Raw genomic sequence first — 11,649 nt, forward strand, 5'->3', positions numbered from 1 at the left:
GCCACAAACAACTCATGAATTTCTTTCCTAAAACAGGATCAAGAACTCCCAGCAAAATAAGAGTTTACCCTGAGGGTAATAGGTATGAGAACTGATTGTACTTGAAAAATCTCTTTTGGCAAGATGGCAGTTGAACTTAACGTACTGTACAGTATAGTACTAATGTACTGTTCGTTCTCTACATGGAACTCCATACCTCCTATATCATCTTCCTCCCTGATCTTTTTCCAAAAATAGTTCCCATCTCTAAAATTCACTTAAATATGTAACTTCACAGTCCAATCACATAGTGTTTAGTTTTTATTCACAGCTATATGTCCTTTATAATCTAGTACAGATGTTTTAGCTTTGTCATTTTCTTCCTAGATTTCTGAACTAAATCAGAAAGACTTGATCATCAATAAAATAATGAAGACTGAGGAAATTGCTCAAACTATTCGGCAGGAAACAAAATACATCTATCAGAGCCGTACCCAAAAAGATAAACCATCCCATTTTGTAGACTTTTTCAAAGATGCTTTTCAAGGTAAGTTTCCCAATATAAATCTTGTCTACTAATGTCATCAATAAATAGAAGTTCCTGAATGGGCTGGTATTTTTCTGGGTATCTCCCTTATTCTGCAGATCATGTCTCTTTACCATGATTCTCCAAAGGTTACCTTTTTGTTTTCTGTTTCCAGAAACAGTTTCTTACTAGTTTGTCCATAAAACTAGAGCTCATGTAGCCTTCTATTTTAGTTCTGAAAATAAAATATTTTAAAAAGGGGAAGTAGATTATTTACAACTAAAATAATTTCTTTAAGTTAACAAAATAGACTGATGAGCACACTACAAAGATAATAATGCTGCCTAAAGGGAAAAGTTCCTTTAAGTATGGAAAATTAGTTGTTAATGAATGGAAGTTCAGGTTAACAACTACTTGTTATTAAAAAAAATAAAAAGGATAACTCCCTCTCCTAAAAAAAAATACTCTTGTAGTTCAAATAACTCAAAGGCATCCAGTCAGTCCTACTCCACAGACCTTTCCTTAGTTGCCACTTTAGACTTACCTTCTTTCCTAACTCCATCCAATGTAATCTAATTGAAAAAGGGTTTTTTGGCATTTTAGTGAATTCTGAACCTTTCATATATTAATAATCCTCTCCCACCAACAGAATCCCACTCTTAATCTTCTGAAATAGAACTTAAATAAACTCTAGGAAGTATCTAGTCTTGCTCTTAATTTTGAATTTCTCCCAGCAAAGCACAGAGTTCTTTATATGAATGTTTTAATAATTGAATGAAAGTAGAGTTTATTCAAATTCGAAATCAGAAAGACTGTGCTGGTCTTGCAAACTTGTATGAAATATCAGGTGTACTTTGCACTTGGTACTATAAGGCTCGCTACTACCGATGGGATTTCTTTTATGTCCCTAGATCCTGATGTCCCTTTCACTCTGTCACCTTCTGATACCTGTGACATGAAAAAAGCCTTAGAGGTAAGTATGAACATAGTCAAAGAGAACGAACAAGGTAAGGGAGTAGAAACAAAAATATTTTTATTTTCACTTCCGACTCAACAAGAAATGCCTATGGGGTCAGAGGTTTCTTGGTGATGAGCAACCCCTTTTCAAACAACATGGTCACTAAGGCAACCTGGTCCTTCCTATTATCACAAGGCAGGTCTCCCACCTGCACAAAACCCGGATAAGAACTGAACAAGTATTCGATGGCATCCGTGTACTGGGAGTCGATCTCCAGGTACTTGGGCTCCCCCTGGTGATAGACTCGAGAATTTTCCACGGTGTAGTACAACAGGACACTGTCGTCCTCACTCACTAACCGAGTCAAACCATGGCGAAGCAGGCGGACCTGGGTCTCGGTGGTAATTTCTGCCCCCACGTCCCAAGCTTCCCCAGCCTCCCAGCGGGCCGGCAGCCCATGCACGCTCAGCGCCCGCTCCTTCTCTGACAACACTGGAGGCAAACAGTCGTGGAGGAAGCCCTTGGCCCTCTGGTCCGCCACAGCGTCCACTGGCGCATACTGTACCAAGCGGGCGAGCAATCTCTGCACCTTCTCCAGGAAGGGACCTCGACGCGGGTCCCCAGATTCTGAATGCTGAACCCCCATGTAATCTAGGTAGTCCCTGGGCAGTCCCCTGCGGAATTCCACATCCTCCTCCATGGCGGCTTGCAAAGCCGCCGGCAGCAGGGGTTCAAGCAGGTCCCCCCAAGAATTGCGCTGGAAGGTAGACAGAGTGAGGTGCAAGGAATGCACCCCAGGCTCACATTCGGCCTGGTGGATAAAGCCCCGGGGGAAATAGAGCAGATCCCCAGGCTCCAGCACTTCTTGCAGCACGGGTTTTCCCAAGCCCTGAGGTCCAAAGTTAGGGCTGGAAAACTGGGGGAGTTCTTCCGCCGACTCCCGGGGTTTGTAGACGCGCCAGAGTTTCTTCCCCTCCAGCTGCAGGATGAAGGCTTCGATGTCATCGTAGTGAGGGGCGAAGCCCTGGGAGTCCGGCGGCGTGAGGTAGGCGTTGGCGCCCACCATGCTGCCGAAATGCTCCTGGAGCACAGACAGCACCTGCCACACGACGGCCGAGAAGGCCTGCGGACACAAGAGGCGCAGCGAGCAGCCGTCTCGGTACAGAGACCACGCGGTGGCCGGAAGGGCCCGCCCCGGCGGGTTCAGAGTCTCGCGCTGGCCGTTCCGGTAGCGCGCGGCATCCAGGTGCAACCCGAACTGCACGTCCTCCCCTCGCAGCACCGCGTCCAGTTCGGCCGTGGAGAACAGGCCCCGGTAGTAATCCGGGTTGCCCCGCCGAACCAGCACCGCGTCCTTCTCCCACATCCAGCTAAAGAAATGGTCCACGGGCAGCGGCGAGATCAACCATTCGAAGAGACGGGCGGCCCGACGCTTGCTGTGCGGAATCTGCCCCAGCTCCTGGAGCACTTGCTGCAGGGAAGGGACCCCGGACCCCGCTCCGCAGCTGCTGTGCCCTTCTACCAGCTCTCCTCGGGCTCCTTCTTCCCCCTTCTTCTTGTCCCCGCCCACCTGGTCTCGCTTGACTTTCTTGCGCTTTGGGCCCCCGCTCAGTTTTTCTATAACAACAGTCGGAGTCGGGGTTGGAGGTGGGGATGGGGCCCTTACGGGTTCCGCTCCCTGTCTCCTAACTTTTTGCTTCTTGGCCGCCCCGAGAGACGGTTCCACTTCCCTCTCCTCATCTACCCGCCCCGTCGGGGGTAGATCCCTTTCAGGCTCTGCTGCCTGTCTTTTGACTTTCTTTTTCCTTGGACCCTCGCTCAGTTTTTCTACAGTCCCAGGAAGCTGTTCCACTTTCCTCCCTTCTTCTCTGCGCCCTGCCGGGGGTAGGACCCTTTCGGGCTCCGGCGTCTCTCTCTTGACTTGCTGCTTCCTTCGGCCCTCGCTCAGTTTTTCCGCTGCCGCAGAAGCCTGTTCCACTTTTCTCTCCTCTCCTGTCTGAGCCGTCTGAGACAAAGCGCCCTTTTTCTTGACTTTCTGATGCTTTGAGACCCCGCTCACTTTCTCCGCTACAGCAGACGGCCCCGCCTCTCTCTCCTCTTCCACCACTGCCGTCTGGGTGCGAGGCTGGACCCTTTCGGGCTCCTCCGACTGTCTTTTGACTTTCTGATTGCTGGAGGTCCCGCTCCGCTTCTCTCCTGCCGCAGGGGCAGGGAGCGATTCCTCCTCCCTCGCCTCTTCAGCCCGAGCCGTCGAGGGCAGGACCCTTTCGGGCTCCGCGGTCTCAGTCTGGGCTTTCTGCCTCCTAAGGCCCCGGCTCCGTTTTTCTACTTCGGCTACTAGCGGACTAGCCTGTGGGGCTCCTGCCTCGGGCTCCCCTCCCACTTTAAAATCATCATCTTTTTTTGGCAACGGATCGGGCACCTCTAGCCCTACCTGGGAGCATCCGTTATTCAGGCTCACCTTCTTCTTCTCCTTCTGTTTTTGCTTCTTTTTAATATTTTTGTTAAGAGACAGGAGATGTCCTTTTCTCGGCTTCTGCGGTCGACTGGGTATCTCTTTCTTGATGAAGCCGGCGTGCTCCTGCAAGCGGTAGATGGCTAAAGCGGACACACGTGTGCCGTCCATGTTGGAGACTTAAAAAAAAAAAAATAAAATAAATAATTTGTAGCTGGCGGGGCTCCTCCCCTTCCGGCTGGGCTTCTAACAGAGGTCCCGGGAAAAGCAGTCCCGGAAGCTCCGTAAGTGACGCAGTACGTCGGAATGGGGCGGGGCCTTCCGCGGAGCTCGGCCCCAAGGAGGAGTTCTGAGTCTGTGGGAGGCGGAGGTTCTCTTGCTAGGGCGGTCCACTTTTAGTCCCTGACCTCGAGAACTAAGGTTAAAATCCATCTAAACCCGATGCTCTACTCGTGAAGTTTTAGTGTACCCTGAGGTCAAAACTATACTGTTAGACTTTATTTGCCTATTAAAATACTCCTACCCTTTTCGACTGTAAACCCCGGCGGGAGAGGCGGTATTTTCGAGTCACTTAGCGCTGTAGGTGGAGCGCGGAAGCACTGATGGGACCCGTGAAAGCATAAAGATAAAAGGAATTTGCTGCTCCTTCCCCAGTTGGGATGGGCGTGGGAGTATATACTTAAATGCCCAGAAAGAAAAGGAAAGAGATGGGGGGAGGTGCAGCAAAGTTTTCGTGAGAGCTTTTCTCACCCTGAGTTGGACAGAATAAGAGAAAAGCGGATCCCCAATTTCACTACCAATCTTCATGGCAGTATTTATTAATGCCAGATACTGCTGCGTACAAACACCACCCTCCTAAAAGCACTGCCGGGTCTATGGGAGGGGGTAGGAGGAGAGGGAAGGAAGAGAATGTTAGACATTCAAGATTTTGCAAGAGTGAATGTTGAAAACTATCTTTGTATATATTTTGAATAATCAAAAGCTATTATTATAAAGTTTTATTTTATTTTTTCAATTAACAGAATCTATTTTCTCTCCCCCTTCACTCTCCTTAGGGAAAAAAAAATCTTTGAAGTGCATATTTAGTCAGGCAAAAACAAATTCCTGCTTTGGCTATATCCAGAATCTGGTCTTAAGTTTAAATCCTGCTTCAGACATTTATTATCTGAGTTATCCTAAGCAAGTCATTTAATCTCTTTCAGCCAGAATTTTCCCTGCTATAAAATGGGGATAAAAATAGCCCCTACCTTAAAATTGTCTGTTCATATCCTTTGATCATTTATCAATTGGAGAATGGCTTGAGGGCAGCTAGGTGGCGCAGTGGACAGAGCACCAGCCCTGAATTCAAGAGGACCCTAGTTCAAATGTGATCTCAGACACTTGACACTTCCTAGCTGTGTGACCCTGGGCAAGTCACTTAACCCCAGCCTCAGGGGGAAAAAAAAAGTCAGAGAATAGGATTTGAATCTACTTTCTCTGACTTCTAGAGAATGGCTTGAACTATTACAAATTTGAGTCATTTCTCTATATATTTTAGAAATGAGGCCTTTATCAGAACCTTTGAATGTAAAAATGTTTTCCTCCCTTCTAATCTTGTCTGCATTAGTTTTGCTTGTACAAAAACTTTTCAACTTAATATAATCAAAATTTTCTATTTTGTGATCAATAATGATCTCTAGTTCTTCTTTGGTCAGGAATTCCTTCTTCCTCCACAGATCTGAGAGGTAAACTGTTATAGGCCAGAACTTGAAACAAGGTGCTAATGTGTATGTACTTAGTTCACACCTTTAAAGGAATTCACACCTTTAGATTGTGTGTGTGTATATATATAAAGAGAGGAGTTCACAAGGATAAGCCCACTCTGGGAGGAGGAGTCAAGATTCATTCCAACTTCTACCTTTGTGCTGGATGGAGACATTCAAAGAGAGCTCTTGGGACCAAGGAGAGAGATAGGCCTCTAAGAAAGCTAACCAGGCCCCAGGAAAAGAGACAAGACTTTAAAGGAGAAAATAAAGGATTTGGACTTTAATCCCTGGCTGCATTTGGAGTTATTACACTGAACTGAAACTAAGGCTGTTTCCAGAAGCCCTCCAAGAAACCTGCTCCCAGAGAACATTACAGTAAACTATGCTATGTTCCTCTAATTTGTTTATAATATTCTTTATGTCTAGATCATGAACCCATGTCAACCTTATCTTGGTATAGGGTGTTAGGTGTGGGCCAGTGCCTAATTTCTGACATACTAGTTTCCAATGTTCCCAGCAGTTTTTGTCAAATAGTGAATTCTTATCCCCAAAACTGGGGTCTTTGGGTTTGTCAAACACTAGATTACTATAGTCTTTGACTATTTTGTTCTGTGAATCTAATCTATTCCACTATTTGTAGTCATATGAAAAAATGCTCCAAATCACTATTGATCAGAGAAATGCAAATTAAGACAACTCTGAGATACCACCACACATCTGTCAGATTGGCTAAGATGACAGGAACAAATAATGATGAATGTTGGAGGGGATGGGGGAAAACTGGAACACTGATACATTGTTGGTGGAGCTGTGAAAGAATCCGGCCATTCTGGAGAATGATTTGGAACTATGCCCAAAAAGTTATCAAACTGTGCATACCTTTTGATCCAGCAGTGTTACTACTGGGCTTATATCCCAAAGAGATCTTAAAGAAGGGAAAGGGACCTGTATGTGCAAGAATGTTTGTGGCAGCCCCTCTTTGTAGTGCCCAGAAACTGGAAACTAAGTGGATGCCCACCAATTGGAGAATGGCTGAGTAAATTGTGGTATATGAATGTTATGGAATATTATTGTTCTGTAAGAAATGACCAACAGGATGTTTCAGAAGGGCCTGGAGAGACTTATGTTAACTGATGCTGAGTGAAATGAGCAGAACCAGAAGATTATTATACACAACAAGAAGACTATACAATGAAATATTCTGATGGATGTGGCTCTCTTCAACAAGAAGATGATTAAGACTAGTTCTAATTGTTCAGTGATGAAGAGAGCCATCTACACCCAGAGAGAGAACAGTGGGAACTAAGTGTGGATCACATCATAGCATTCTCACTCTCTTTATTGTTATTTGATTGCATTTTGTTTTCTTTTGCAGTTTTTTTTCCCTTTTTGATATGATTTTTCTTGTGCAACAAGATAACTGTATAAATATGCAAACAGATATTGGATTTAACATATATTTTAACATATTTAATGTATTGGACTACCTGCCATCTAGGGAAGGGGGTGAGGAAAAGGAGGAGAAATTTGGAACGGAAGGTTTTGTAAGGGTCAATTTTGAAAAATTACCCATGCATATGTTTTGTAAATAAAAAGCTTTAAAAAGAAAAGAAAAGAAAAGAAATACCCCTACCTCTCAGAGTTGTTGCTAGAATCATATGAGATATTTATAAAATGCTTGGGGACATGCTTAATAAATACTCCTTTCCAGCCTCTCAATATAGACAATGACAATGGAAATGAAAAGAACAGTAATAGCACACACACAAAAAAGAATTAAAATATGACCAACTCTGTCCTGAAGGAAGAGATAAACACACACACACACACACACACAAACACACACACACACACACACACACACACATGCTGCCCTCTTTTTGGCAGACATGGGGGAATATAGGTGTGGAACACTGTATATACAATCAGACTTGTTTGATCTGTTTAATTTTGCTGGCCTAATTTGTTTTTCTTCTTTTTTTAATCCTTTCTATAGAGTATCTCAGTAGGGAAATGGGAGGAGTATTTTTGAAAATAAAAGCTGAGATTAAAACAGAATTATGGTATTTTTTTTATAATTTATGGGTTTTTTTTAATCTTTTGGTTTTTTATTAGTATTTAAGTAGTGGACAAGTCATCCATTCCCCCTGTGGAGTTTTCTATGTCCATGTGCAAGTTTTTCACAGGGAATAGGACCTGAGACATGCTTTTCTGGCTGGTGAATTTAAGAACACTCAGCTTGGCTGAAGACAGACTTTGTTCTTTTCACATCCTCTACAGACATCTCCTCCCAATCTTTCCTGTGACCTCATCCTTTCCATGTATCTCTGTCTTAGAATTTCCCTTGTATTGGGGAGGAGCTTTTAGAAGCTTAGCAATCTCAATTTTCATCTCTTTTCCTGTCACAGCTCTTAATTTTTTCCCACAAAAGCAAAGAGTTTTCTATAACTACCCACTTCCCTTCATAGTCTGAACTTTTCATCAGAGTTTACCTTTTGGTTCCTGTAGAGATGACATCAAGGAAAGCCAAAAGAAGCTCAAATTAAAGATTGTTACAAATTAAAATCAAATGAGATGTATGCAAGCAAAGCACTATTTAATTTTAATTATATGAAGGTTGAATTATTCTATGTAAAAACTGCCTTTGAAGAGATATTAAGCAGAACAGACATTAGCTTGTGCTAATTTTGGTCTAACAATTAAAATCGAGAGAATCAGGTCCTTATCAGCCAGCACTATACCATTCATCCGTGGAACTATCAGGTAGAGCAAATAGAGAAGTTTTGAGTGCTGTGGATAAGTTCGCTCACCTTGAGAGTATACTTTGCAGGGGTGGACATATTGATAACGAAATTGAGACTCATTGCTACAGCTAGCTCAGTGTTTGAGAAGTTCAGGAGGAAATTGTGAGAGAGAGAGAGGTCTACAGAGTCATTTGTATGCCTGTGAAATCTGGACAATCTAGCCCCCTTATGACAGGAAACTGAATCGCTTCCATTTGAATTGTCTTAAGAAGACTCTGAAGATCACCCAGCAGGTGGACTAAACTGCCAAGCATTCCAACTCTCTTGCAGAGATCATAATTCTGTTGGGCTGGCCACGTTGTTCCAATGTCAAATGTACCCTTGCCAAAAATTCTGTTTTGTGGAGAACTCACATAGGGCAAACGTTTGCAAAGTGATCAGCATGATGTACCTTCATCCAAGAAGGTTCTGTGCTCTATGAGCAAAGCAGAATTGAATTAGTTCAGAAGAAATATGAGATCCTCCAAGTTTGAGGAGCCAGACCAAATGTTCACAGGGACTATTTGTGTCCCACTTGAGGTAGAGCATTGTGAGCTCATATTGGTCTGATCAGCTACAGTCAGACACAGAGTAACTTGATTCTAACATAGTAAGCTCCTCTTAGAGAACAAAGGAGAAAAATAATGCAATGGTAGCAATTTAAGTTGGTTTTGAGAAGATTGAATTATTCTATGTAAAAGCTGCATAGGAAGCAGATATCATGCATTGACCTACTTGACAGAATTTTACTAATACCAGAAAAGTGTCTTCCCTGCAGAGGGGCTGGAGGAAGGTGAATGGCTGCCCTGGCTATATTCTGCCTGACTTAAATCCAATTCATGCACGAGCCAAGATATCAACCCATACTCTCATGGATCTTCTTTGAAAATGAAGGACCCTATCTATTTTTATTATTCAGTTGTAACTGTGTTGGGTGATTTTTTGATAAAGAGATTGCATTGATTGCCATTTCCTTCTCCAGCTCATTTTACAGAAGGGGAAACTGAGGCAAACAGGACTAAGTGACTTGCCCAAGGTCACTTAATAAGTGTCTGAGGCTAGATTTGAATTCACAAACATGAGTCTTTTTGACTCCAGGTCCTAGATTCAAATCCTATTTCTGCCATAAATTGTATTCTTGGTAAAGTCAATGAATCTTTCTGAGTTTGTTTTCTCATCTATCAAATGAGAACATCTCTAAAATTCCTTCCATCTTTAAATCTATAAACAATTGGATGGTGTCATTGACAATTTCCTAAGCTTATGTGTATGTATGTGTATATATATATATATAAAAATATATATTTTTTTTGTTCCCTGAGGCAATTGGGGTTAAATGGCTTACCCAGAGTCACATATCTGAGAAGTATTAAGTATCTGAGGATGGATTTGGACTTAGGTTCTTCTGACTTCAGAGCTGGTGCTCTACCCATTGTGCCATCTAGCTGCCATCTAGTATATATATACTTCTGACAAAGAAAACAAATTTCAACTCAAAAGAATGAATCTCTAATGGTGAAATTTCAGCAATGTTACATGGAGTGGAGCTTTGTAGGGCACAGAGGAATCTTCTTGACTTCCCTCAAATCTTGATATGACAATTTATGTTGTACTTTACAAGTTAGAACCTGATCCTTCCCCAGAATACAAAATCTTGAGGCCCAATGCCCAATGGTTTTCTTCCTCCTTATTGTTTCTTCTCTTTAATTCTAAAAATACATAAAGTACAGTCTATCCAGCAATTAGGTGATGCAATAGACAGAGCACTAGGCCTGGAGTCAGGAAAGCTTCCTGAGTTCAAATCTCTCCCAGACACTCACTAGCTATGTGAGTCTGGGCAAATCACTTAACCTGCATACCTCAGTTTCCTCATCTGTGAAATGGCAAGTCACTCCAGTTTGTTTACCAAGAAGACCTCAAATAGGATCACAAAGAGTTGAATAGTTTTTCCAAAAGGCCACTAGGTAAATGTTTAATTGTTTTATAGGGTGGTCTAGTTTCCATATTTCCAAAGTTTCTGTCCCTGGTAAAAGCAGAACATAGCTCCAGATGTTATCCTGATTTCCCCTTCCAGAAGAATGTTTTCAGCCTCTCCAATGAGTAGGCACATAATACTTTCTTTTAGACCTTTCACATGGGTCATCTTATTATCTTAAATTTTCTCAGTGTTTATATTCATGTATTACTATTTCTATTGTAGCATTTACCAACATCACCTGTACCAAATGCCTACAGTAAGAGTCCCGTCTTTGAAAAGAAGATTCCTAAAAGATTAATACTCAATAAACGTCTAAAAACCATCAGGGAAAAAAGGATTGCTTTGGGACCATTTCATAAGCCCAAATATTCATCTAAAATTGAATAAAAGCCAAGGAAGGAAAAAAACTGACCTTTCTATCATCTCCTGGATAGAGAAAAAAAAAAAATCCTTCATCCAGACAACTTCAACCCATCAAGAAGATATGTGACTGTGCATAGACACTAAGAGGTAGCTTTGGCTTCAAAGGAATCTGCCTCATCATTCTGTATTATCTGTTTGATCACTATGTCTATAAACTGGATGCTGAGGAGGAACTTGATTAATTTCTTAATTTAAGCCATTGAGCTGGGAAAAAAGTAGATAAGGTAATTTAGTTGATTCAATTCATTCTTTCCCCCACCAGAACTCTCCAGTTCACTAGAACAAAAAAAAGTAGAGCTTTGACATGTTTTGCACAATGCACAAGTAGTTTTTGATACATAACCTAGAGTTCATTTTCCTTGCCCCGGAATTATCTCTGCTACGTTTTTATCAACAAATCTGGGACAGGGAAAATTTAGTAGCTTTTCCCCAGTAAGCAGAGTCAGGGGAGAGCTTTATCCCTGAAATCTATCACAAACCCTAAGTAGCTAAATTATGTCCTATCCTTTGTGGGTGGGAGGGAGTAAGCACTTTTAAATTCCTGGGATATATCTTAATATTCTACAAAATAGATTGGCAATTATTCTCCTTATATTGCAGTCTTGAAATCCTTAATAATCTCTAAAAGATTTAGGCTTCTGACAGAACCAGGATTCTGTCATTCATTTAACAGAATAAGCTTGATAGTCATGTCAACTTGACGTGATGTTCAACATAGTCAAAGGTTCAACAAACATTTATTGAGCATCTACTGAATGTAAGATGGGGGGATATAAAAACAGAGACAAAACTGCTCCTGTCC

The 11,649-nt window shown here is 42.3% G+C and overlaps 2 protein-coding genes across 3 annotated transcripts in view; one reads left to right on the plus strand and one right to left on the minus strand.

Moving 5' to 3' along the window:
• Positions 1-10,907, plus strand: part of HEATR4 (HEAT repeat containing 4) — an 83,740-nt gene extending 72,833 nt beyond the window's left edge. For both annotated transcript variants that reach the window (XM_074290073.1, XM_074290074.1), the window contains 3 exons: positions 367-526; positions 1,417-1,478; positions 10,647-10,907. In XM_074290073.1, the coding sequence (XP_074146174.1) occupies positions 367-526; positions 1,417-1,478; positions 10,647-10,811 (387 nt within the window). In that variant the 3' untranslated portion in view covers positions 10,812-10,907. The remainder of the gene's footprint in view (positions 1-366; positions 527-1,416; positions 1,479-10,646) is intronic.
• RIOX1 (ribosomal oxygenase 1) lies at positions 1,514-4,155 on the minus strand. Its single transcript, XM_074290075.1, has one exon. It carries the CDS (start codon positions 4,087-4,089, stop codon positions 1,570-1,572), a length of 2,520 nt encoding a protein of 839 aa, XP_074146176.1. The 5' UTR covers positions 4,090-4,155; the 3' UTR covers positions 1,514-1,569.
• Positions 10,908-11,649: the final 742 nt, after the last annotated feature.

Source organism: Sminthopsis crassicaudata, chromosome 2, assembly GCF_048593235.1.
Source record: "Sminthopsis crassicaudata isolate SCR6 chromosome 2, ASM4859323v1, whole genome shotgun sequence".
Classification (NCBI taxonomy): Eukaryota; Metazoa; Chordata; class Mammalia; order Dasyuromorphia; family Dasyuridae; genus Sminthopsis; species Sminthopsis crassicaudata.

Excerpts from the sequence above, each read along its gene's own strand:
- RIOX1 (XM_074290075.1), bottom strand. The coding sequence starts at position 4,089 with ATGGACGGCACACGTGTGTCCGCTTTAGCCATCTACCGCTTGCAGGAG.